The sequence below is a fragment of the Rasamsonia emersonii genome, assembly GCF_000968595.1.
Source record: "Rasamsonia emersonii CBS 393.64 chromosome Unknown ctg1118621760031, whole genome shotgun sequence".
NCBI classification, from domain to species: domain Eukaryota; kingdom Fungi; phylum Ascomycota; class Eurotiomycetes; order Eurotiales; family Trichocomaceae; genus Rasamsonia; species Rasamsonia emersonii.
The window spans coordinates 18,854-44,990 of NW_013563256.1; the positions used below are offsets into that span (position 1 = coordinate 18,854).

A 26,137-nucleotide genomic window follows, 5' to 3' on the forward strand; every position below is an offset into this window, starting at 1 on the left:
TATATAAAAAAGAATAACTGTAGAAGTATGATCCAATTCTGGCAGTTTGTCAGAGAATTCCTGCTTCTCACAGCTGGTAGCTCTCTCACACCTAGGTCAAGGTTCATAGCCTAGGTAGTTCTAATAAGCAAACGGTTCGTCTGCTGTATGATCAATATCTTGGCTTCCTTAATCCACACCTGCGCAGTATATGGAAGATGCGAGTGTATCATCAAATCCGTTGTTCAAATGATAGCCAATGAGATCAACTAATGGATAGTTCAGAATCCCCACCTAAGTCTCGTTTTGATTGCTTCTTTTGCGGCATTGGGCATAGTCATATTACATTACATGTATTCTACAAATATCTTGACTGTTAGATAACAACAGAGTCTGTCAAATATACCCCCAGAAGCACAGCCAGGTGTCCCGCCTTCAAGCCCCAAGTGGGAATCACGTAGATAGCATTGTAAATGACATGACTGAACTGGTATACAATAATGCATTATGTAAAGCGACAACCTGCTGTATGAAACAGAAAGTTCCCCCAGGATCTGTTGGGCTATGGAATACGATGCGCTCTTTCAGAGCTTAACTGGTATTGACGCAAGACTTCTGCAGCGCGGATATGATGATTCTTCTCGGCGGCTTTAAGGGCAGACATACCAGAGCGATCCACATGATCGAACTTGGCACCATGTTGGAGGAGAACCATGATGACGCCCTCATGGCCGGCTGCCGCTGCCGAAATAAGTGACGAAGTTCTCATCCGATGTATCGGTTGTGACTCATCACCCAAATCGTCAACGTCCGCTCCTTTGGAAAGCAAGAGGCGTACAATGTCAAGTTTGCCTTCACTAGCGGCTGCTCGAAGCGCGCCGGACCCTCTCACCCAAGCGCCGCGCTCAACGAGGAAGTTAATCCGTCTAATTGCAGTCCCTAGGTATGTTCAGTTAGACATATGAAAAAAAAAGGAAAGAAACAGTAAAGAAAATAACACATATGGTTGCTTACGATCGTTGACGGCACTTCGGACCGCAGCTCTTACAGGGCTCCGCTCAGGGAATTGGTAGTTCATGTCCGCGCCGTGAGCTAGGAGATAATCAACGTAGTCAAAGTTGTCCTGGCGGATCGCAACATCGATCTGTGTGTTTCTTACTGGCCCCCCACGGGGACTCTCTGGTTCAATTGTGTTAAAACAGCTGGGATCTCGGACGTAGAATGCTTCTGCCATGGGTATTGAGCCAAAACGCGCAGCCGCCCTGAGAGCCTCCCAAGGGATTCTGGCGCCACGAGGCCCCAGGTATTTATCCCAAAGGTATGTGAAGACTTCTATCTGTCCAGCTTCCGCGGCTGCACTTGCAAGATTGGTGACCTTGATGGAGCAAGGTACCTCGTCACATGGCTTGACTGGGTGGTTACAATACTTGACCTGTTCGTCTGTGGACATCGAGGGAAGTGTCTTCTCCAGAAAGGTCTGGAGTTTTGGAAGGTTTCCATTTGCACATAAGGACCTAAGCTCTGCTTGTGATGGTAGCATGGTTGCGGCCGGCTGGTAGTCGAGCACCTGACATTCAGTTGACGGATACTGCTGATAATAAATAACTATGTTTCAAACTGATATAGTTATAGTACATGTGTATAGATCTGAACGGTGAATTCAAATGTGAGTCACGGGTGTTTTGAAACCAGTACAACTAAGACCGATACTTTAAAGCTGATCCGGTGGTGCTCTGGTAGGTTATTCTGGCCCCCAATTCCAATGTTGGGCAATAATAAATAATAGTTAATAACAATAGAAATCTCCATGGGGACACCCACGCAGACTGTGGCGTCTCTCCCACTATTTTCCTAGTGAAACTACCTCTATAGTCTGTAAGTAGGAGGGAACGATGCCTTTTTTCGGCGACACTGGACACCGCTCTCTGCATAGCTTTCTAATATCAAAGAGTCGAATTTGAGATCCCGGCAACCAGGTCTGTATTTCTGGGTCGGTCCATACTAACCATAGTGACGTTACTGGACAGCTGCCTACTCTTCTTCCCTTTCCACATTACTCACTTTTCACTCTACTTCCATTCACTTTCATGCTTCATGTTCCCATATTTTCTTATGCAAAAATCAATGAATACTCATCTCTACAATCTTCTCCTTCAAAATGACAGATTCTACACCATCATTACACCAGCTCAGAAACAGCAGCACACTTGAAAAGCCACCTTTATCAGCACAAAAGTTATTCGATGAGATCTGTGCTGCTGTTGTTAATGCCACAAACTCCCAGGAGTTGGTCTACAAAGGCATCCACCCTTCTATTGGTTCCCTTGTGGCAGACTCTCTAGCAGCTGAGCCTAGAATTGAAAGGACATTTCCACGGTCAGTTATGCTTTAATTATTCGCAATCTTCCAAGTTAATATCTCTATTGAATATTAGCATACATTAAAACTCAGCAACAGAAGTTTTCCGTGTCCATATTATGCCCACCGAAATCCATAATGTTCATGTCCACTGGATTAAGAATGAGTTCTCTAATATGTTAAAATCTCAATTTCTGACTTTTCCTGAGTGGAAATTTCTGGATTTCAATGTTGGCACCAGTTAGTCATGGGCCCTGCTTTATATGATCCTTAAACCTTTTCTAACATTAAATAGGATTTACTGGTTTCTCTGGAATCTATACCGGCTCCAGCAAAGAACCAGACCTCTTTATCAGGCTCAACACCTACCCTCTCCCAACAGTAGTGGTTGAAAGTGGTTGGTCAGAAAGTTGGCCTCATCTTCAGAGCGACAAGAATCTTTGGTTTTCAGGTGGACCCGCCGTTACATATGTGATCCTGCTTCAATGGTCCAAAGGTGCAAATAATCGAGTCAAAGGAGTTGTTGAGGTGTATCATCGCAATGCTGTAGGGGCTGAAATCTTACTGCATCATGAGGTATTCTTTGGTCTGCTTCAATATTCATATTTAATCAGAAGCTTACAATTATAGGATATTTCCCCCATACCTGCTCTTGCTGCACAACTAATAATCCCCATCACTCTTGGTGAGATCTTTGGAGCAGGAATCTTCCAGGGGAGAAACCAAAATGCTGTACATCAAATGTCACTAGCTAACTTACGGCCACTGGCAAGGGAGCGACTTCTAGCTATGGGTCTTACTCCAGCATGAAAATTGGTTTTCATTTACTAGCAGTCAAAGATTTGAAATCAGAAAAGAAACTTTAGCAATGGGGTTCTAGCTATCAACAAAAGTACGAAAAGGGCACTTAGACAAATTGTGGATGTCATGTTAAACCTCAAATGTTAGCTCTCCGACTTACGGTATACCTAGGTAGCCTTCTCGAACGCCTAGTTGAGCTCTAGGACGGAATTCCTTACAGTTATCTTCGGCCCATGAGATATTAATATACTCTCATTTCCATTTGCATCCTGAGGACTGCTTTCTTTCCCTTCCAGCGTCACAAGATAGAGCTGGGGTCTAAAATGTGCTTATTCTGACTTCAATTTAACCTGCTAAATTTCCGAATGCAATCCGGGACATAGCATTTCAACTACAATCGAGGCCGCTGTTGTTTGTGTTTTGCGTACGAGCTACGAGCTTCAAGGTGGAAAAAGATGTCATGGCACACTGTGTTGAATAACATATATTCTAACAGGCATGAAGACAAACCCATATGACCAAATATTTAGGTACAAGGGGAAAAAAAGGCTCTCTTATCCAGATCATGCCTCAATTGACTGTCAGCTAGGGTCGCCCTTCGGACAGGTCTTGCCAAGAGGACATGTCTGCAGCCACCAGAGACCACAGACATTACGAGCTTGCCCACCGTTCCATGGGCACGCCTTAGCGATTGCCTTAAGCGGCTCGTAGCAAAGGTCTTGCTCAAGTTTTGTCGAACCCGATGTGTACAAATGGTGACACTCGGCCGGGGCATGTTCGTCCAGGGTATATCCTGAGAAGATGTAATTGTTACCAGCCGGGGTCAGGGGGTCGGAGCTGCCGACATATAACCAGTCTGATTGATTCTTGGCGCAAAACTCGGCCGGATCAAAGTTGCTAACTTGAATAAGCTTGTCAGCTTCACTGGTGCCATGTGTCGGGAAGCACTGAATTGTTCCAGTTGCATTAGGATTCAGAGTTGGCGTGGGAGTAATCGTCGATATTGTCTTCTTTAATGCCCATGATGTCGGCAGGGCGCAGCCAGCTATAACAGCATTACCAGATGTGGTAGTTTCAAAGGCTGCAATTACGTCACCACATTGACACTGAGTGGCGGTTGTGACACGGTCGGATGCACTGCTTTGAGTATAAGTCGTCCTGTGTACGATTAGTTAGTGATAAAATCCATATTTACAGGGCTTTTATAGATCACTCACGTAGTCACCACGCAACCAGTGTTCACAGAAGTGGAGTGGGAAGTTAGAGTGATTGTTTGACTTGGCAGGGTTGAGAAGTTACAGTACGACGTTGTTGCACCGGGGATAGTTGAGAATGGCCCACGTCCACCACAGAAACACCAAGATGACGGCTCATTATTCACACCCATCAGTTCATTGCTTCCCTCTGAGCAGATTGGAGCTGGCGTGATCGTCGAAGATGCTCGTGGTGTGGTCGTCGAAGATTCCCGTGATGTGGTTGTAGTCTCTCGTGTAGTCACTTGCGTAGTCGCTGGCGGAGTAGTGATAGTTGGCGTCTTAGTTGGGGTCGGTGTCAGAGAAGACGACCTGGTCCTTGACGAAGCCTGTGACCTTGTTCCTGACGAGGATTTTGTCGTTGAAGAGGGTGTTGACACTGCTGTGCCTAAGGGAGAACCAGAAGCAGAACCTGAAGGTACAGAGAATGCTGAGCAGGATCCTGCACATGAGAGGCCATAATCCCACCAGGCAGTCACAAAAGGACCTTGTATAGTCGTTGTTGCTGCACCCGATGTGAGCATGGGACATGCATCTGGGGACGTATAGGTGGTTGTTGTGGTTCCTGTGATATCGCACCCGGTAAAAGTCGAGTAACAGGTCGTGCTGCAGCTTTGACTTCGAACTCTTTCTGGAGTGGAGGTGACAGAAGGGCATATGGCACGGCAATCGCTGGCAGTTTGCATCGATGTGCAAGATGAGAATGTTGTTGTCGTGGTGGCGGTCAAGTCGCAACCAGTGATCGTTGACTTGCTTGTAGTGCAAGACTGTGCCCCTTGCCCTCTACGCCCCGGTGCTGCAGTAACAAAGCATCCCACGAAGACATCCAGGACCGTTGAAGATGCTGTGCAAGAGGATGTTTGGGAAGATGTTTGGGAGGATGTTTTTGATTCGGTTGATTGAGCTGACTCGGTGGGCTTATTCGATTCTTGTTGGTTGCTGTCAAGCGGCTTTTGGAGATTCTCCAGATTGGTCAAAGTTGACTCAACGTCGTTGACATTTTTGAAGCCGTTATTGATGCCGCCCTCAATTTCTGTCACTGCCTTATTTAAATTGTCTGTGACACAGGAGACAGCGTTGAAGAGGTCAGTAATGAGGTTGGTGTTCACACTACATGACTTCTTCGATCCGCTCGACGATCCAAGTTTCGCCATTAATTCCTGCACCAGCGTTAGTTGAACTCGGTTCCAACGAATACGGCTCAGGTGACGTGAATACCTCGGCTTCTGGCTCTACTTTTTTGATGGAGGTGATGGCATTTTCAGCATTCTGGGTCTGTGGATCATCAATGAAAGATTTAATGACCGGAATAATCGCAGCAAGCTGTGTCTGCAATTCGCGGGCACTAGAGCTCGCTTCTATACCACTAGGATCAATGGTTGTGGTTGCCTGCACGGGGATTGCACTTGTTACATCGCCTCCGGAGATAAATGGGATAACTTCAGTATGTGTACTAGATGGCCCAGATGTCACAACTGTGGTGGTGAAAATCGAGGGACCAAAATCATTTCCACCACGAGACGTGGTCGCGGCTGCAATTGAAGATCCAGGAGTGGGAGATGATAGGCGGCCAGTTGAGGTGGTGCTCCTTGGTGCAGTAGTGCTCCCTGGTGAGGTGGCAGCATTCTGTGGAGTAGAAATTGATATTGAAGAATGACGGCTGCTGGTGCCCAAGTTGACAGTCGAGGATGCTTGTTGAGGAACCGTTGAGCTGGGTGAAGATGGAGGCGAATGTGTGTGGCTAGTAGAAGGAGTCGGGTTTGAAGCACCGGGGATCTGGCTAGAAGAGCTCAATCCCAAGCTTTTCGAACGGGTGAATGCGTAGGACGTGCGAGGTGTAGTGCTGTTTTTTGATATTGATGAAGAACTGGGAAAGGGCCTCTTCGAGAATGCATCGGTGGTGGGCAGGAGGGTTATCGTATATATTGCCCACAGGACCACCCATGAGCTAACCCCAAGACGAATGTGCATGGTGGAAAGAGCACCACCCTGGAGGAAACAACCGTAAAGAATGCAAAAAAAGAACGTCTTGATGAATATCAAGATAGCTGCGAAGAGGGCCAAGGGGATCTTTTAAGAGACGGAAAACAACTTGGGGATACCACCAATGTTGCCCCCACTACTGCCACGAGCCTCAGCATTATGAGATGGCTTAACAAACTGCGCATCAAGTATTGCTTCCCTGGTTTTGCGTCTTGGCCGTGAAGGTCTCGATCATCGCAAGCATATTGTATTGTAGAGCCGCCCCCAATGTCAACGGTGGTTTAGACTTTTTAGGGCTAATCCTTCCGGCAGGGACAGTCTCTGACTGGCAGACGGATGCCAAGTCTGCCTAACGGCTCGTGGTTGGGGCCTCAGGCGTCTCTTTTGGCCCCTCTGCATGATGAGGGTCTTCAGGATAGATGAAAAGATGAAAATCAAGTCAAAGAAAAAAAGAAGGTCTCTGCGCTGTCGACCTGTCTGGACCGTCAGGCACATCGGCCGCGTCGCCCCCAACCTATGTACAGAGCAGAATCACGGACGGTTTAACATGGGGCTAGAAATGGGGATGCAGCAGCAGGGGCCCGCCACAATTGGGATGATGGGATTCATCTCTGGTATTTTTTTTCTAGTAAAATAAAATCCACGAGAAGCGCGATCTTTTGAATGCAATTACCATCTCTTCTTCTCACCTACTTTCGTTTCATTTGATCTCTTGTTTGTCGGATCCCGGAGGGCCCATCCATCACTTTTGTTAAAACTGACATTCGAATTGAGCTGGTTATCCTACATGCTCCTCTCATTCAAAACCCTCTTCGTCGCTGCTGCGGCGTGCACTCTTCCGTTCCAGGCGGCTGCCAGTGTTCTGCCTTCTCCCTTCCAGCAAAACAATACCCTTCTGCCCAGGGCTGATGCGGATGGGACCCTCTCCGGCAAAGACCCTGATGGCATTTTCTATGTGAAAGATTTCATCAATGCATACACTTCAAAGGTCCCAGACGAGGACCGTGTTGGTATTTTTTGGGCTGGCGGAGCGACAACAGCTGATGACTTTGAAAACATTTACGAGTTCATCGAAATGAGATTGGACTTCAAGGGGAAGCTCTTCAGTGATGTGTTTGATTTCAATTTCTTCCAGACCAATATGAACCTTGGTACGGAGCAAAATAATCTCTACTGGAGGGCAATGTATCGAGCTTCCAAAGGCAAGCAGACCCGCTACAACTTCAAACGAATCTGGAGCCTTAGGCTTATTGTCTTCTTCTCGACAGCTCTTGCTGCTGCTGCCACCAATGGAAAGGCCTACGTGTATATGAATAACAACAACTGCCGGACTCTCTTCTCTCCTCCGTCCCAGCATCCTCAAGATGGTTTGGCTTTCCTTAACCTCTTCCCCCTACATTTTGGCTAATTATTACTCCTCCAGTGGATCCCGATCATGGTGGTCAGGCCACAAACGGCGAGATTTTCTACTATGCAGAATTGCCAACACTCATGCGTAATCCGAACATCGACCAGATCATCACCTTTTCGAAAGTGAATAGGAAGTTTGTCGTCAATGTGGCGTGGGACGTGAACAGGGTACATCCCGCATCCCGTCTATAGACATGACTAGTCTTTAACATATATCCAGGATACCGACAAGCCCAGAGACTACCTTCCGGAAATCTCCATGGACGCAGTTCCAATCGTTCTTCCGCCAGAAGCCGGCCGGCCTCCGATGAAACGCTCTACATCTACGACAGGTAAAGCGTGGTAGACATGCTGGCAAGAGATGAACTATCAAGTCCGGAATACTGTGGCAGCACTTATGTGTTTTCAGAATATACGAGACACTAGTTGTAGTTTATATTTGGATTTGCTTGATGTTTCAAAAGCAGAGGATAAATCCAGTAAAAAAAAATCAAAAAGTGATCTTAAATATCAACCATGCGTACTCCGGAGTATTTTGCAGGCAGAACAAAGAATCCGCCATGTGTATACTTTGTACTATTAGAGGATTTCTGTGGCACCCCACCGGAACAGCCTGGCTTTCTAATAAGCTTCCCGAATAGGCAGTTGAAGCTCATTACTTAGGTAGGTAATCACGGCTGTGCTTCTTCCAGTGACGAGTCGAGTCTCCCGTGTCGCTGGAAAGAGAAAACTCCTTTTCTTTGGTTATTCTTCTGCACAATCCTTAAGTATCTACATATGGAGGTGGTACTTCTAAACCTATATCTATTTCTTAGTACTAGAGACCTCAAAAGGGTTTACTACCTCTGAAGTTATTTTTAAAGCTTATAACTTCAGCTTGAGAAGATCATCTACTAGATATATTAGATATCTTTTCTTTATACAATATTTGCCAATTCCTTGTGACGCCGGAAATTCCATCCTGTGTCGAGGGAGGTAGTGAGGGTTCCCGAGCTCACGTGTTTAGATTCCGAACCCCTGCTAATTGACCTTCGAGAGAAGGTCAGCATCAGCTACATGAATCCGAACCTAACGTGCTGCCTGTCGTACATTGTTCACGTTGTTCCATATCAATGATACCCATTATGTCGGCGCGAACGATGAAATGACTCATCAATTTTGACCGGTAATCGAGCGATCTAAGCGAGATCACCCAACGACCACACGAATCACGATGTATATTGGTAAGCTAGATTAGCCTCCTGCAGTATCGGAGCAAGGGATTCAACCACAACGACTCAGTTTTGACTACCACTTAGACCACTAGAATTTGACAACAGTGATGATTAGAAAGGAACACAAAGATGAGTTTTAAAATAGGCTGATTTCATACCCCCAAACTCCTAGGAACAATCTCCTTCCTTATATCTCAGATACCAGCTGATTCACTGCGTAGGACTCCAACACCTTAGAGACCGTATTTGCCTACTAAAGACCTTCGTACTCATCTACGGATCGAACCCTCTCACAAGGAGATGGGTAGGTAGCTGGTTTTATAAAATTTAGGAGACAAGCAGGTAGTCATTTTTACTAAAATCTACTAAGTGTGAAGATGACTTTACCTACATAGGTAGGTACCTGTGCCCCCGACTTCCCAGGTGGGCAAGTTAAACGCCATCGAACAAGCGCTGAAGCCGCTCACGTGCAATCACTTTACCCCACATTGTTTCCCAGCTGCTTTGTCAGCAATGTCAGAAACTAAGCACCGTATGCAAGTTTCGAACACTGTTCCTAACACAATCTACCTACCAACTTGATTCTCTATTTGAGAGACAGCCCATTCCCTCATTCCACGATTCTGTCGTCTTTGTGGATATGTCGCAAAACAGGCAGCGCAATCCGAACGTGACAGTTGGCTCGCAAGTGGACACGGAAACAGAATCACATCAAGGGACTTCGAGCACCGTGGTTCGGGGTACTTTGAGACTGAGAGGCGAAAGTGTTACGGATTCAACGCAAAATACCGAGAGGCCACCTACGCGACACATCAGATGGCGTGAAGATGTAGTCAATAATGAAGGAATGGGGAAGAAGAGTTCGAAAGGTAGGTAGGAGCTTGGGGCACGCTTTCAGCTGCCGTTCTTGTAAATCAGTCCTAGTGAACTTTCGTGGCGTCTGCACGTTTATTTCAGTTTCTTGACAATGCAGCAGCTGCTGACGGAACCTATAGTCTGCTGCATCTATCACAAACCTCGCCCGGTAGGCGAAAGTAGCTCTGAGTCGTCGTCGTCGTCGGATTCGAGCTCCTCGGATACGGAAAGTGATAGTGATAGCGATGTTGTCAATGGACAGGATAGAGCAATAAGAGGGCGGTGCAGCCATGCAGATGGTGGACATGTTGACGATAGCACCTCGTGTCCCTCCGGCCATCATCACAAGAGAAAGTCTAAAAAGAGAAAGCCAAGTCCCAATGCGTACGAGAGAGTACCAAAATCCGCTTCTAAAAGATATTCTGAAGAGCGCGGAACCTGATGCTCATCTGGGTTGCATATCTTCACTTTTTCTTTTGAAGGAAGCATTGCTTTGCATATATTTATTCCAGAGTTATTACCATACCCGAGAAACATGACAATCAAACACCAAACCTCTGCCAACAAACTGCAGTGTTGATGGGTATCTACCACACACCTGTTCCAAGTTCCGTCAAACCACAAAATAAGCATAAGTGAGTATATACCAGTTACAAGCTCTGTCGCGCTTCTCTGACAGATTCACAGAGAAGATATTTCATCTGCGCAGCAACGCCCTCACAACATCATACTACGTCTCCTGGCTGCACCTCGCTGACTGCGCTTGATCTGGCCCCCATCTGCAGCCGTGTTCATTGAATCTTCCGAGTTGTCTTTGGCATGCTCCGCGATTTCGTTGAAAGATATCTCTCCTCCGTCCTGTTCTTTCCTGTTGAATTGACCGACCTCATTTTCCATTTGGTGGATTGTTCCTTTAGAAGTCTGTGTGTGCCCTGATAATTTTCTATCTGATTCCAAGGACTTCTGTCGTTGATGGTCATCGAACTGACCATCTCCAAAACAGGCGTCACGATAGACACTGCCTGTATTGGAAGAATGTCGTCGGGTATGTCGAACCGTGCCAGCAGGTAGTTTGTCTGTACTTCCTGCCGCTGGCGTGATTTCTGTTTCGTTGCTTATTTCAGGATTTGACGATCTCTCAGCGCTGATTTGTGCTGTGTCCGGATTATTGTCATTGCATACTCCACGATGTTTGCGGTCAGGAGCTTTTCTTCCTCCTGGCATGACTGTATGGGCGGAGCTTCCAGACGTGACATCACAGTCTTGTGACCGGATCAAATCGTCCTTGTTTGCTGAGAGTGTTCTTCGCTTCCTTTCGGTGATTACAGTGGTTGGCAGTTCGGATAGACTGTGGAATTTCACATCCTCGGACGAGGCAGCCGTTTCGCGGGTCGCATCCTTATGGGCTGATGACGATGAAGAAATGTCACTGTCTCCTTTTGTTCCCGATGTGGTTCTCGTCTTTGCCTTTGAAACATGTATGTCTTGCTCCTCATTACCATGATTATTCTTTTCCGCTTGCGAGCTGGAGATTCGTCGAAATCGATCCGGTACCACTGCGTCAACAAGCTCGTCTGTAGGTCTGCGCATTTTGTCTCTCAAATTCGGTTCGGCGTAGCTTATCGCGGGTCGGGGTCGTCTGGTCTGCCGGGATGCAGGCCCTGTTGTAGATGGGGCCGTTTGAGTGTTCTCCCGAGTTTGCTGACGGGAAGAGTCGTTTGATTCGACTTGGGAGGACGAATCTTTCACAGACCCGGAAATGCATGTCTCCGGAGCACTGGGCGTCTCTGAGGATACGATTCTTCCTCCGTTGTTATCTGGATTTTCAGACTCAGGCTTTGAACCAGGATCGAGCTGCTGGGACGTTTGTATCAGGGCATCTTTTTGCATATTCTCCTCATGATTGTCTCTTTTGATATGCTTTTTCTGGCTTTCAACGTCTGCAGTGGGTTGCTTTCTGGGAGACATTGGGCGCATATTTGTGCTCTCTGCAAAAGTTTTGGAGTTAGTTCATATTGAGATAAGACCTGTAAAGATAAAGTATCTTACGTACTTGGCTCCAGTACTTTACGCCTAGATGTTCTGGCATTTTTTAACGGTTTTGTCAGATTATTTTGGCTGGAATCGAATGACTCTTCCGGATTATGCGGCCCAGTTTGTGAGGCCGTCTTCTGTGAGATATTGATAGCACGGCTGAATTGAAAATCGTCATCGATGATGTTCGTGTTCGACAGGAACTTGTCATCATCATCTCTGGCACTGAATTTCCGCTTTGATCCGGATTTCATAGCGGGTTTTGCGATTTCGGATTTCGAGGCTCCTGTTGTATGTTTCGCCTGGCTCACTTCTGTAAGAAACGAGCTCTCCTTTCCAGTCGATTTCGCGTCTAAGCGTGCTGGTAGTGGAGAGTCGGGCTCTTCATTATCCACAGTCTCTGGCCTAGTGAACTCCGCATCGCCCGTCAATGATTCCGGACTGAGACTTTGGTCAACGTCAAGGTGCGCAATTGGTGGTGATCCGATCTTGGGCGAATCAAAAGGATCTGTAGTTGTATTCGAGATGGCCTCTACTTCCTGGGATCTAGATACCAAATCAGTATAATGTAACAACTTCACCTTCACGGAATACCCACTCTAATGTTCTCCTTGGAAAATACTTGTCTTCCAGTATGACAGGAAGTCTTCCGTCTTCCTCACCGCCATCAGGACCAATCGCCATTCGCTTGGGAGGTAAAATACAGGATTGTCGCCGTTCAGTGCCAGAGCCCTTTCGATGCTCGCTAACTTTGCGAAATTTCTGTGGCATCATTCCCAGTTCGTCCACTAGGCTACCTAGTTCTGCAAGTTTCGACGCCAACTTGTCTTTATAGGTGCAAATTTCGTTGCTGAGAGATCTCGCAGCCTCGAACTTTTCGACATCTTGACTGAGAGAGATAACTTGCTCTCGAAGCGCTGCATTTTCCCTAAGGAGGTGGGATACTTCGGATTCGAGACTTTGAATACGGAGCGACTGAATCGAATTTGCTCTGGCAATCTCGCGATTTTGTCGAACAAAGCGTCTTTTCACTAAAACGCCCTCAGCTATTAGCTGGAAAATGGATAGACAGTTTTAAATCGAATGTTAGGGACTGAACTTACGAGCCTCAATTGATTCTGCCGGAGCAGGCAATTCGTTCAATCGCGCCATCCCTCACACCGGAATCTCGTTCTCAACCAAGTGGCCGTAAAAACCCCCTAACCTTCCAGTTCAATCTCCAAAATTCTCGCGCTATTCTGTTGATGAGATGGTGTAAAAGTACCTACCTTTTCACATTTGGTGGTGACCTCGGACGAAGTGAAAGTTATGATTACTTCCTAGTTTACCGAGAGGCTTTGGTGTTGTTGACATTTGACTAAATATGGACTAGCTTCACTGCGCGTGGCAGGACTCCCGCCAAGCTCTGGGCTAGCGTGCTGAATGGAGAACAGCCCACCACATCATCATATCCTGTTGTTTTAAACGCTTTCGCTGACTGGGAACTGATAATCTTTACCTTCGTTGAAATCGTGATAAAATAATTCATCGACATTCAATTATTAGGTGACTACCGCCTTAAAACTATGGCGCACGGGCCCCGGCCAACCTCGTTTCCAACGACTTCATCCACGAGTTCTTCATTTCGCCAGCCCAACGCCTATTCAGTGGCTTCGCAGCAAGCGTCAGTCCTTGCCGCGCGGATTGAATCAAAGAAGGCCGAGCTGGAGAATCTCAGACAACTGCGTGATCTCAGCCATGCGCTAGCGGAACGAATGCAGGCTCTGGAAGAGAAGATAGGGACATTGAAAGATGGAACGGAAGGTTTGTCGTGCTTTTTTGTCCGTGTGTGATCTTTCAAAAGACCAAGCAAAGTTGACTGGCTTTTTTTTTTGCTTTCCAGCTGTCGCTTGTGTTCTTGCAAATTGGGACAATGTCCTACAAGCCATCAATATGGCAACCAGTGAGATTTCCCTACCAGCTCTCACATGAGCCTGCGGCGAGTCTTGGTGTTTCAAGTACTAATCCGATTGATCATCCAGCGAAAGCGGCTCGACTGCAAGTTCCTGAAAGTGGAAGTCATAGGTCGTCCCTGGCAGCCGATGCTCGTGAAGTCGCACCTCTTCCAGCAACTCTTGTCCGAATTCCAGCAGACCAACCGAAAAGCCCCTGAGTATATAACGTCAAGTTACATTAAGAGGAACATAGCTCGCTAAGCGGCCTTGCGGAGTCATTTCAATTACTTTCCCATGAGCCTGGTCTTGATGGGAGACTTGCGGCATTGATCGAGACGAAGATTGCGGGCCAAGGCCTGAGACGTGAATCTCTTACGCGGGGCCTATCCAAAACCACAGAATCTTATCGTTCGGATGAGAGGAGTCCCTCCCTCTTTTCGTTGGGTGCTAATCTGTGGAATCTCTTGCGAGACGGCGATAACTACCGAGACCGTTCTCTTTGCATCCGAAAGCAGCTCAGATGTGCCACCTCGATTAATGTGCCGATTTAATTCTTCATCGACCAGGCATATAGTGATCAAGTTAAGGTTGTCAGGAGCAACAAGGACAGTGAAAGGTTAAGTCTTTGTGGAAAATTCTTTATGGCGCAAACAGATCTGCGATGTGTGTTTGAAAGGAAAGTAGCACCCGCGGCTGGCTAAGAGACACAAGGCCAAAGAATTCAGGGCTGAGTTCAGGTGGAAGAAACCACCGTGTTAACCTCGCTCAGCTGATGAGCTTTCTGGGATGGCTTCAATACGAGGATCTGCATAGCCTATACTCATATCCGTCTGAGAAAGATTACTCGGTACAAAGTGGAGTTAATTCGCCTACTTGTTTCCCGTCCGCTCAATGGAGAAGGCTGGGCAAAGGCTGTGCCGGGAGCCTCGGCAGGCCCTTTTTCAATGTTCAATCGCGCGACGGTCCCATTGACCTACCTAGGTAATTTTTATGAAACCTAAGCAAGCAAGAACAAATGAAATAACCCGGATCAGGTTAGTCTGAAAATGTCCAGTTAGCTAAGCCTCAGTCAATGCTGCCAGTCTCCCATCCTTTCCGGGTCACTTGGAGCATGAGCGTAGAGAATTGGACCTTGATATAGAACACATTGCACTAGGCCAAAGCCTAAGATTCAGAACTTTCTTCATATGTAAGTTGTGTGCCGTACTTTTACTAGTCACGCATGCACTCAGTAGATTTCATAAAGCAGACTATGATCCTAACACCTCGCTACAAGTTAATGAGCCGCCGTGGTCATCTGATTGAACCTGCGTGTATATATACGGATTATTGAAGCAGGTTTCTTCGCGTTTCCTAATCGAAGCTCTCTGTACGAAGCGTGTCCAAACCACTTCGTTCCATGACAACAGCAATAATACTTTTGTATGGAGAGCCCAAGTCCACTGTGTCTTGTATTGCGTACTTGCGTCGTTCTGCTTGTCGACGATATTCTAAGTATTATTATTTATTAACTCTTCACCTAGACAACTGTGTACTTGCAAATTTTCAAGCTCCAAAAAGTATTTTCCGCAAGGAAATCGCGTTGATATCATTGATTACGGAGATAATACCCAGAGAGCCTGTCCATTGCCATGCTGATCTCGGGCCGAGTCTTCCAGGAGTGTCTGTCCGCTGACTAGTCTAGCGGGGAGTATGCTTTCCTCTACGACTTCTACGGAGAATGCACCAAGCCTCTGCGGTAGTGTCTTGCTGCCACTAATGGGAATGGAGGACGGAGTACCCGTGCGCGCTACTGCAGGCGACTGAGGCCAGGGATGGGGGCCTCTTTTGCCACCCCCAGACCCTTGATTTAACTCGCGGTTCCCTCCTTGTCCAAACTGGTCGACCTCGCTTTCTCAGCACAGCGACAGCAACGTTAGAAGAAAGAGGTTGACGACCAACACAGGTGAGAGGCAAGAAACGATACAAACACTATGGGAGTGCTCCCCTCTCAGGCCAGGCCTGCAGGCTGCATGAAGAATTTCGAACAGATTGGGATTGGTCCCCTCTGGGTTTGGCGCCAAACGCGCTCTATCAGGCTTGACCTTGGATTCGACCCTGCTCAGTGCTGAGCAATAGTATCATGGCAAGCATCCGATCATCAGATGCATCTAGTCCATATGGAGATATGGGGCCGTCCTGCACCTCCGCGACCTCTGGTTGGTCGAAGGGAGACCCTGTGCTCTTCGACAATTGGGCCGTGGCGGGCGACTGCCGACGCAATTGGCGCTCCTTCCCGCAAGGTTCCTTTCCTTGTTTCCCAGGTTTGCTGCTGCCTTTTAAGATTTTCCCCTCTCGCGCCCGAACCACGCATTTAATGGCTGGGACACTCACGAGTCGTAGACGCCATTCCGTCGTGGTCACACCTGCCGCGCCATCTTCCACTTCCTGGCCAGTGCCGCACCTGCCGCTACTCCCTGTGCCTAATACGGAGTAGACGCTTCGTGCCTCTCGGGACGCTATGACCTCTTCGATGTACCATTCTCCTGATTGGAAGATGGGGAAGAGGGAAAAACGGAACCTTGGTGAAGAATGTCAACTGTTTGTAAGTTGGAGTTCAACTCCTGGAGATGCAAGCTCCCAAAGAATGACAGATTCCTTCACCGAAGATCGCGAGTTCATTATGACTTTGTTCTCGACACTGAAGAAGAATGGGTGCCATGATTATCACCAGGTTTCTTTTGGCGCCCTTCTCTGTACGCTAGGGTGGCTCATGCAACCCACCACCTCTTAGAGTCTTTCCTCTGCCTCTGGAAGCATCTGCATGCGCTGCGAGCGTCCTGTCGAGTCATCGTCCTAGAAACTAGTTGTTCACTTTCGCTGCTTTTGTAACCTGCAACTTGCAGCCTCCCTACCCGATTGGACAAGAGGCCAGGAGTCCGTCCTCCGAACTTTGTCTGCACAAGCTATGGAAGCCTCCACCGACCTGGATGGACCCCTACGGAGCCCTCCGTGCTGCTTGCTGTCATCCCCACTTACTAGCCAAGTCTCAATCCTTTTCTGTACTAGCCTGGTTCCCATTCCCTCGCGATGATTCAGGCTCCTAGATGACTGTTATAGTTAGTAGGACGCCCGTTTCTTCAACTCGGGTCTGCTTTATCTATCCTCCAAGGTACCATTCTTATGCCTTCAATCGTCGTCAGGAAGAAAAAAGGGTTCCAAACACCTCCAGGCGCTGAACCAGCCTGGCCCCTGCCGTCTTTCTGGACGTGCACAAAAATGAGCCCGATGTGGAGGTTATGAGGTGATATCATATCCCGTGCATGTCAAATTCCTTCTGCCGTCATCGCTTCTTTTCTGCCTGCCGGCACTCCTTTCTCAGCGATTCATAATTTCATATCGACATCCTCAGTCCCGTCATTTGACCCGCCGCCAAGGCAGCGTTGTTCCATCTCTACAGTTGATCTTCATAAACCGCCGCGAGTCGTCTTTTCCGTTCTCTTAACCCGTATATTCTGGCTGTTTCCCTAGCCGTCGTTCTGCACGCCGCGCCATATTGTATCCCGCTCCTCCTCCTCCTCCTCCTCCTCCTACGCCTCTTCAGTCGCCATCTGAGCAATATGACAGAGTGGTCACTCGACTTCTGTTTGGTCTGCGACCGACAGACTCTCGGGGGAGCCTACTGCTCCCAGGCCTGCAGACTGGCCGAACTGGATCAGTTCTTCCCAGACTCGGGGCTGCCATCTCCAACGAATTATAATAATACTCAGATAATGTTTGGTGCAAACACGTCGAGGTCACCACTGATGTCGACAGTCGACTTTCCTGTCGGGCATAAACATTTGTTGAACTCCCCTCAATCCCTAACACATGGCCTACCTCTATCTTCATCTCAAACTTCTCTGTCGTCGCTACGAAGCAATACCTCCCAGTTGTCTATATTATCGGACCATGTTCGAAACGAGTTGCGGGATTATGCTAGTTGCTTCGATCAAGTGCGTGACTGGAAGCGACGCTTAACGACCTGATGATCTTTCACTTCGACATTTTTAATGTTGGATCTTCTCTCGGGAACACCTTTCTCGGCTTAAACTTATATTGATATCCTCGACTTCATAATTCGATTGCGTGAAAACCACGTGCGGATAGTTTTTGACCTCCTTCGGGCCCAACTATTCCACATACGAGCGAACAACTCGTGTCTGGCAACGACTTAAGCCCCTTCATTCATGAGATGGGCTGTTTCAAGTCCTACATGTTTCTTTTTTGTGACACTATTTATCCACATTATACCCTTACTACCCGGCCCTGTGTCTCCAGAATTTCCCGTCGTCTTTGAGACATTCGTGAACGTCCTTTCTTCCCCCCTTCTACTCCCTTTCGTTTATGCAATTGTTTCAAAGGCTCTCAACTCTGCTATATTGATCGGTGTCCTCGGGCTTTGGGAAATACTGGGTCTTGCGAATGCGCCTGCTGAAATAGCGGTACTTTTACGTGTACGAGCAACTGCAATTGGGTTTCAAGAGGTGGGATGCATGGAGTTATTGAGGGTCGCCTTCGGAGTGTCTTTTTTTTTTCCTCTTTGGGCTAAAAGTTTTATTTCTCATGGCAATAATATGACCTTGAGGCAACAAAAGTACATTGAGAGCAGCGTTTCGGGCCTGTAAATCAAAGTGATATTGTGGGTCCAAACAGGTCGTCATGATCATCAAGATTATAGGTAGCGCAACTCCCTGCTCGAGTTTCAACTGACTCGGTATGGAAATGACATTGCCAGCTGTGGTGTGCTATATTTTCATCATGCTGATCTCATCTTTGTCTACTCCTTATGTGGGGCGTCAAATATAGGTATTCAAGCCTCGGTCTACTCCGTACTTAATAGTTGGTGGGTGGGTCATATGATGTCGGTTGTTGACGTGCCATCAGCTTCCGTGCGGCAGTATAGCATCATTATCGAAACGTTGTCGTGATATTTTGGGAAAACTCATGTGATCTCCACTGAAAAAGAAGGTAAGGGTAGCTTTCTTGCGACCGTGTTTCTTTTCAAGCTTTTTCTCTCCTCTCCTACTCCGTACACTCCATGAACAAAAAGGGTTGGGGAGCAAGCAGGGGAAAGAGAGAAAAGGAAAGCTCTACGAAACAACATACCAATTGTAGCCACCATTGTCTGATGGATTGCTCCAATTATGATTCCTTGTGTCTGCATCAAATATTTCTGCACCTCCTTGGTCATTGTCGCCATCGAGTTTTGACATTGGCTATCTAAACCGCGCTTTAGGAAATATTTGACATCAACGATGTCACCGCAACTCAGTTCATGTTTCAAGAGAAGCAGGAGCAAATGACAGGTGAAATTGCACAGAAAATGCAGAATAGTCACAGCATATTATACCAGAGATCCTGATATCTCCATTCCGGCAGAGATCAAGCTGCATTGAACTACTTCCCTAGGTAGGTCCACTTCATTTCTACCTACCTAAGCTAACACCTCACCTTCTCCGTTAGTTGCAGCTTACTCCTTGACACGGTGATTGGCAAGGGCCTCTCGTAGAATGGACTCGTTCTTGGGAATAAACCTCACGCGGTATTGTTTGGGAATGGAAACGAGACTGGTGGGATCAGAATTTCCAGTCACAGGGTGACAGTCAACCTCGTCATATTTCTCAATTCTGAAGCTGTTAAGCATCCGAAGAAAAACCAGATATAGCTCTCTATTCGCGAGCAGGGAGCCCGCACACATGCGGTACCCAATTCCATAAGTGAACAACGGCGCATCGGGCTTCTCGAGCCATCTCTCCGGTCTGAACGTTTCGGGATCATCCCAGACCTCAGGATCTAAAAAGTCGACGCAGAAAGCTATCAACACCCGCCGACAGTGAAGGTAGCTGGAGCCGATTGGTGAACTTACCCATGTTACATGCCCACGCGTTCAGGAAAAAGACGGTTCCCTTTGGGATCACTACTCCTTCGTACGTGATGTCCTTGATCGAGGTACGAGGCAATGCAAGACGAAGAACGGTATAATATCTGGAAGTTGATTGTCAGCAATGATCGACATCACGGAAGACGCTATTGGATCAAAAAAAAAAGTACCTCAGGAACTCTCGAACGAGTGCTACAATATACGCGCACTGCTGATCATCTTCAGCGTCGCAGAGTGGCTGTTTTTCATCATAGTATTCCTTGATCGCCTCGGCGGCTTTGTCCTGAATGTCGGGTCGCTGAGCAAGCAGGGCAACGCTCCAGGCCACCAGGGTCGTGATAGTATCGAGGCCTCCAGAAAGCATGGTCAAGCTGATTGACGTAAGTTCCTCCTTGTTCAACTTGGCCTCTTTATCCAGGATGACATTGGCTTGGATGCAAGGTCTGTGGATGCCTTTTGCCATCCTTTCATCAAGATCATGATTGAGAGCATTGAGGTATTTATCGCGGCGATCCCTCATTTCTCTTGCCTTTCTCGATTCCATGTTAAAGGGATTGAGGCGCAGCAGAGGAATATAGTCCTGCAGGTTGCCCGTCGTACTCCTGAACTTGCTGATCTCTTCCTCAACATGGGTGATCTCCGCAAAGAGCTCTTCCTCCTGAGATGGCATGCGAATGCCCCAGTTTAATGTCAAGGCCAAGCTCAAACTCAGACGTTGGATCATCGGCATCGGATTCACTGGTTTTTTCCCAGCTTCCCCGTATTTGACCAGCTCGGAGATGAAGTCCTTTGTCTCGAGATCTAGATGCGGCACGTACGTCTGGATTGAGGGTCTGTTCAAGGCTGACGCGGCACCTTTCCTTCGTCTCTTCAGAGACTCACTATATGGCGATGTGCCTATGGTTGTGCCGGCCGTATTTGACAGGATCTGTGGGAATGCAGAGAGTTAGGGTAAATCACGACAGCAAGGAATTAGCCACCACGCCTCTCTTACTTTGTGAAACGTATAGAATTCTGGCCTCGAACTCAATGCCTGAGAATTCTGTCCGAAGAGGACCTTCGCTGAGGCCGCTGAATTCACGACCAAGACCGGGATGTTACCCAGTTGAATTTGATAGACTGGACCATAAGTCTTTGCCCATTGGCGGTATTGCTCTGCAGCATTGACACGGATCTGTGCCAGGTTGCCGATGAGCGGCAGACCACGAGGTCCTTTGATTCCAGGGACACGAGCTGATGCCCGGATGAATTCATTGATGATCACATATCCAATCGTAATAAAGGCTGTGAATGCTGCAAGAGATTGCAAAGGATATTGCAGGGTGTGATGTTGCAAAGAAAGCAATGTCGTTCCCAACGCCATGGTGTTGATGTTGATGCTCTCTACAGTGCAACTGGGTCGGTTCACCACAACAAGATCCTGGGACTTCTTCTTAAATAAATGAATACATTCCCTTTAATTTAAATGTGTATTTGTGCTATTCATTTTGGTCGTAAAAATAACACCAAACTACGCAGGGCAGAGCTAATGGAATATTTCCGCCCACGATTGAGATTCTATCCATAGAGATGTGATCCTTCTCTCGGCAGTCAGACATGCGGAGAAGATTGAATCTCAAGAGCGGGGAGATGCAGGCAAATGATCACTCATTTACCAACCCCGGATTTCTCTCATGCGCTGTACAGGGTTAGGAACTACTCCATACTGGAGAGAACCCCGCCAAGCAGGCATCTCGTGGAGAGCCAACCGGCCAACCCCAGAACCGAACGAATTCCGCACCCGGAAAACTTCCGCAGCATGTAGGTGAGGCAGTCAAAAGTGATAATATTATTTATAGGGCAGTATGGACAGTTGCAGATGGGCATATCCACGTGGACTGTGCTTCCCCCATTGGGATGATTTTGTGTCTTGTGTCATGCTTCGCCGAGACATTCTTGAATCATACGTGTCACCTGCTTACGAGTCTTCCGGATTCCGGAGATAAGCGTTTATGTTCTTGCTACACGCGTGTGGTACCTCCTGTACCGTGTCAGACTGCAAGCTCAAGTCTGCAGTGATCGAAAAAAAAATATCGCCATTCCATCCAGATCTTTGGCCTCGTGTTCGAATTTTGTGTCTTTCGGAACTGGTTGATGATTCCTCAAGTAGTGAGGGTAATAAATATTTGCTGCAAGGACACCACATGATGTCATGGCAATGCAGTTCAGATTGGAAAGCTACAAGCCTACAACACCGAAAGCCACAACACAAGACCAGGGAATGCAGGTTTCAGAAGAGAGAAGAGCATGTAAAAAAAAATACTAAAATAACTAAAAAAAAAACTCTGTCTCGGCAAACGGACGTGCCGAATCAAGAGCCTGTTGCGCATCGGTAGGCCGTGATCTGATGACCAACACGATCTTCAGTTCAAGCAGGCAAGTTGGCCGAAATCCAGGGCTCCAGTCCACGGAGATCGACCCCCAAAGCCACCGTGGCTGGCGTATCACGATGCTGCTCTTGCTCCGTACTCCACTGGACCATCCAACTGGGCAGTGGGGTCCGGCCTGGTGCCTGGGCCTGAGGGCTGCTGTGCAAGCCACCAGGCTGGCCATATGGTTATTGAATCCCAAAAGAACAGTATGGAGATGGCTCCACTGATTCCTGTCCAACCATCCACGATCGTTCTTGCTATCAATGGATTTTTTTCGCCCTGCGAAATTTTTCCCATCACATGCAAATGCGCAGCCAAGCAGTGGGCCCGGAACAATTGTTCTTCCAGCAGGCGCCGGAGCGGCCTTCCGCCGGTCGCTCGAGGAAGGCGCATCCCACGCCTGCTGGGCCGAGCAGGCGATTGGTGGGAGAATTCTGGCCTGCCCGGTTTGCGCATTGCCGCCGTCATCGTTCCTCCACAGAAGGCCTGCCGTCACCCGCCATCCAGGTACGGCCGGAGACTATTAATCCTGACTTCACGCAGTCACCACCGATAGCACGCCGATGATACCTTGCCTGGGTTGGACAGAGTGCGATGCTCTCGTCATTATTCATTCCATCTCCGCAGTAATTCGACCCCCCCCCCCCCCAATTGGTAACCCCGACGTCGGCCCTTTTCTGCCTCTCCGTCGACGTCTTTTTCCCTTCCACCCTTCAATTTGTCTTCAATTCACTTTGCATTGCCTTTCGTGTCCTTCTATCATAGAATTTGGTTATTGTGACTACCCGTGAGTCCTGGCAGCCTCTCTCCACCGAGCATCCGGTCTCCACCAAAGCTGCATTCTTCCTCCCGCAGGAGCATCGAGCCGTCCTTGGTTTGCAAAGTGGCATTCACGTCAATTGATATATCTTCATTGGTCGCTCCCACAGCGCTTTCGACCATCTTGTGCCCACCGGTTTCTCCCCCCCCCCCCCTCCTTCCAGCTAGTTAGGGCTGGATACCTTGAGAACGGAGAGCAAGCGGCCGGCTCGTCAGAATGGTCGCTCAACATTCCCGCCGACTTGTCCGGCCTCTGCTCTACACCTCTGCGGCCCTGGCTGCCGGAGCAGGAGTTCTCTATATCTCATACCGTCCCCGCAATATTCCGGGTTCCGAGCCTGCTGTCGTCCCTCCTCCCGGTTACAGTTCTGGCAAGCTTGTACCGCCGAACTTCCCGCGCATCAAGTCTCGTGATGAACAGATCCTAGATCTTAAACGGAGCTCTGGGATTGTGGATTCTGGGTCTTCCAAAGGTGCTGCGAGCACCATGGGAGGCGTGGAACCCCCCAAGGATGAGCCGTACGATCTCCTGGTCATTGGAGGAGGAGCTACGGGCTCCGGAATCGCACTCGATGCAGCTACACGAGGTCTCAAAGTCGCGGTTATCGAAAGAGACGACTTTAGTGCTGGAACAAGCAGCAAGAGCACGAAGCTAGTTCATGGCGGTGTTCGGTATTTGGAAAAGGCCGTTTGGGAGCTGGACTACAACCAGTATGACCAGAACCTGCTATCTACTACCCTACCAAGTAGCTGAGTCCTGTTGCTGATAGCGCCTGTCCGCCCTCCCCTTCAGGTACAAGCTAGTGAAGGAAGCACTCCGTGAGCGGAAGTACTTCTTGAATACCGCTCCCCATCTTTCTATGTGGCTCCCAATCATGGTTCCCGTTCAGAAGTGGTGGCAGGCGCCATATTTCTGGGCTGGCACCAAGTTCTATGATTTCTTGGCGGGATCGGAAGGCATTGAGAGCTCCTACTTCCTGACGAAGAGCAAGGCCCTGGATGCCTTTCCGATGCTGAAGAAGGACGATCTATTCGGAGCCATGGTTTACTATGGTACGAGGTAGCTGTCCAAAAAATCTGCTGTGGGCGGCTTTCTGTCTTCCCGGCTTCGAATAGTTTGGTTAGCTAACGATCTGCATTCAGATGGGGCCCACAATGACTCTCGCATGAACGTCTCGTTGGCAATGACCGCTGCTCTGTACGGAAGCACAGTGGTCAACCACATGGAAGTGACGGGCCTGACCAAAGATGAGTCGGGTAAGATCAATGGGGCTCGCGTTAAGGATCTGATTGCAGAGAAGAATGGCCAGAAAGCCGAAGAATTCACTGTTCGGGCAAAGGGTGTCATCAATGCGACCGGTCCCTTTTCTGACTCAATCCGAAAGATGGATGACCCCAGCGTGAAGGAGATCGTGGCCCCGAGCTCCGGTGTCCACGTTGTGTTGCCGGGCTACTATAGTCCTTCCAACATGGGGCTGATCGACCCATCCACCTCCGACGGTCGAGTGATCTTTTTCCTGCCATGGCAAGGTAACACGATCGCCGGGACGACGGACCGACCCACAGAAATCACGCCTCATCCGCAACCGGATGAGCAGGACATCGAATGGATTCTGTCGGAGATCCGTGGCTACCTAGCCCCGGATATCAATGTTCGACGGGGTGATGTACTTGCTGCCTGGGCTGGTATTCGGCCTCTGGTGAAGGATCCGAAAGCGAAAAACACCGAGTCATTGGTCCGGAATCACCTCATCACAGTCTCACCGTCAGGTCTGTTGACCTGTGCCGGAGGCAAGTGGACGACTTATCGTCAGATGGCGGAAGAAGCAGTCGATGAGGCCATCAAGACCTTCGGTCTCCAGACCCGGAGGGTGGAGAAGGTCCCGGATATCAGCGGTACAGGGCTAAAGACGGACGAGGTCGACCTGGACGGTTCGTGTCACACACATCAAGTCCGTCTGGTTGGCGCCCACGGCTACTCCAAAACCCTCTTCATCAACCTGATTCAGCACTTCGGTCTTGAAACAGATGTTGCGAAGCATTTAACCGGATCCTACGGCGACCGAGCGTGGCAGGTTGCAGCTTTGTCGTCCCCAACTCACTCTCGGTGGCCGGTTCGAGGCAAGCGTCTCTCACCGTTGTACCCGTTCATTGATGGTGAGGTCCGCTATGCGGTGCGTCATGAGTATGCCCAAACCGCCGTGGATGTGATTGGTCGAAGAACTCGGCTGGCGTTCTTGAACGCCCAAGCGGCCCTGGAGGCTCTTCCTGGTGTGATCGACCTAATGGCAGAAGAACTGAACTGGGACGAGAAGAGGAAAGATCTTGAATGGAAGGAATCCCTCCAATATCTGTCCTCGATGGGTCTTCCGAAGAGCCGTCTGAACATGACCAGGAAAGATGTGGAAAGCGGTAAAGCAATTGCTTTTGACGAAGATGAACGCAAACTGTATTCTAGGACCGGTAAGCCAAGATTGGAACCCTCCAACTTCTCTTTCTTGACACTGTGGATACTGACAATTTTTGGCAGATGGGCCTGCGGACGTACTGGACAGCGACCGACCATTACTCGGAACGGCCAAACAAGACCCGGCAATGCGCCCGGAAGCCCCTGTGAGTAAATAATAATTGTTGTAAAATAATCAGGAAGTCTAGATTTATCACATTCTGGGGATCTTTGTATGCTAGAATGAGAAGCGAGCTATAGAAGCTTATAGACCATTTGGGGGGGGACCATTTTCTCAATGCATGATAATGGAGTTCTTTCTGTGTTGTCAGTTAAGTCTCTTGGCATATTTCACAAAAGTTTCGGTGATAATGGATGCCACAGATCCATGGTATACTGACCGTTGACATCGCCAATGAATGAGTTGCTTTTTTTTTAAACGGTGACACAACACATTTCTTCAACCCTCGGCACCTTGAAGCCCACATGTATCCTCACAGGATTTAATTGATGCGGCGCATGATCGTGTGAGAGTTCGACGACTCGTCCGTATGCGCACCAAACGCCAACCAGTCATGGTCTTTGCTTATCAAGAAGGACAAGCCGGTAGGAATGATCAGAATCAACCAAATGCCTCTTAGGGTTACGGGTACCACTGCCCGAGCTGATCCAAACGGCAGAGAAACGGCACTATCTGCGACTCAGTGCAGTCGGATTACAGGGTTCCCTCATCCCCTG

The 26,137-nt window shown here is 48.4% G+C and overlaps 8 protein-coding genes across 8 annotated transcripts; 4 read left to right on the forward strand and 4 right to left on the reverse strand.

The window, feature by feature from the left end:
• Window positions 1-541: 541 nt before the first annotated feature.
• On the reverse strand, window positions 542-1,519 carry T310_2487 (Uncharacterized protein; the record flags this gene model as incomplete). Its single annotated transcript, XM_013474579.1, has 2 exons — window positions 542-918; window positions 994-1,519. 2 exons carry the CDS (start codon window positions 1,517-1,519, stop codon window positions 542-544), a joined length of 903 nt encoding a protein of 300 aa, XP_013330033.1.
• Window positions 1,520-2,848: 1,329 nt separating this feature from the next.
• On the reverse strand, window positions 2,849-6,362 carry T310_2488 (uncharacterized protein; the record flags this gene model as incomplete). Its single annotated transcript, XM_013474580.1, has 8 exons — window positions 2,849-2,925; window positions 2,960-3,067; window positions 3,098-3,120; window positions 3,299-3,362; window positions 3,567-3,606; window positions 3,789-4,296; window positions 4,356-5,551; window positions 5,610-6,362. 8 exons carry the CDS (start codon window positions 6,360-6,362, stop codon window positions 2,849-2,851), a joined length of 2,769 nt encoding a protein of 922 aa, XP_013330034.1.
• A 799-nt stretch (window positions 6,363-7,161) lies between these two features.
• T310_2489 (uncharacterized protein) lies at window positions 7,162-8,130 on the forward strand (the record flags this gene model as incomplete). The annotated part of the gene is made up of 3 exons (XM_013474581.1): window positions 7,162-7,741; window positions 7,798-7,952; window positions 8,005-8,130. The coding sequence occupies 3 exons, from the start codon at window positions 7,162-7,164 to the stop codon at window positions 8,128-8,130; spliced, it is 861 nt and encodes a 286-aa protein (XP_013330035.1).
• An 867-nt stretch (window positions 8,131-8,997) lies between these two features.
• T310_2490 (Type 1 phosphatases regulator ypi1) lies at window positions 8,998-10,295 on the forward strand (the record flags this gene model as incomplete). The annotated part of the gene is made up of 5 exons (XM_013474582.1): window positions 8,998-9,007; window positions 9,220-9,302; window positions 9,394-9,513; window positions 9,600-9,867; window positions 9,994-10,295. 5 exons carry the CDS (start codon window positions 8,998-9,000, stop codon window positions 10,293-10,295), a joined length of 783 nt encoding a protein of 260 aa, XP_013330036.1.
• Window positions 10,296-10,570: 275 nt separating this feature from the next.
• T310_2491 (Shugoshin family protein) lies at window positions 10,571-13,039 on the reverse strand (the record flags this gene model as incomplete). Its single annotated transcript, XM_013474583.1, has 4 exons — window positions 10,571-11,841; window positions 11,907-12,433; window positions 12,486-12,918; window positions 12,991-13,039. 4 exons carry the CDS (start codon window positions 13,037-13,039, stop codon window positions 10,571-10,573), a joined length of 2,280 nt encoding a protein of 759 aa, XP_013330037.1.
• Window positions 13,040-16,321: 3,282 nt separating this feature from the next.
• On the forward strand, window positions 16,322-16,907 carry T310_2492 (uncharacterized protein; the record flags this gene model as incomplete). The annotated part of the gene is made up of 2 exons (XM_013474584.1): window positions 16,322-16,405; window positions 16,707-16,907. The coding sequence occupies 2 exons, from the start codon at window positions 16,322-16,324 to the stop codon at window positions 16,905-16,907; spliced, it is 285 nt and encodes a 94-aa protein (XP_013330038.1).
• Window positions 16,908-19,312: 2,405 nt separating this feature from the next.
• T310_2493 (Unspecific monooxygenase) lies at window positions 19,313-21,086 on the reverse strand (the record flags this gene model as incomplete). The annotated part of the gene is made up of 4 exons (XM_013474585.1): window positions 19,313-19,635; window positions 19,709-19,827; window positions 19,894-20,651; window positions 20,718-21,086. 4 exons carry the CDS (start codon window positions 21,084-21,086, stop codon window positions 19,313-19,315), a joined length of 1,569 nt encoding a protein of 522 aa, XP_013330039.1.
• A 2,084-nt stretch (window positions 21,087-23,170) lies between these two features.
• On the forward strand, window positions 23,171-25,608 carry T310_2494 (Glycerol-3-phosphate dehydrogenase; the record flags this gene model as incomplete). The annotated part of the gene is made up of 5 exons (XM_013474586.1): window positions 23,171-23,664; window positions 23,747-24,006; window positions 24,097-25,416; window positions 25,484-25,566; window positions 25,600-25,608. The coding sequence occupies 5 exons, from the start codon at window positions 23,171-23,173 to the stop codon at window positions 25,606-25,608; spliced, it is 2,166 nt and encodes a 721-aa protein (XP_013330040.1).
• Between the last annotated feature and the right edge of the window lie 529 nt (window positions 25,609-26,137).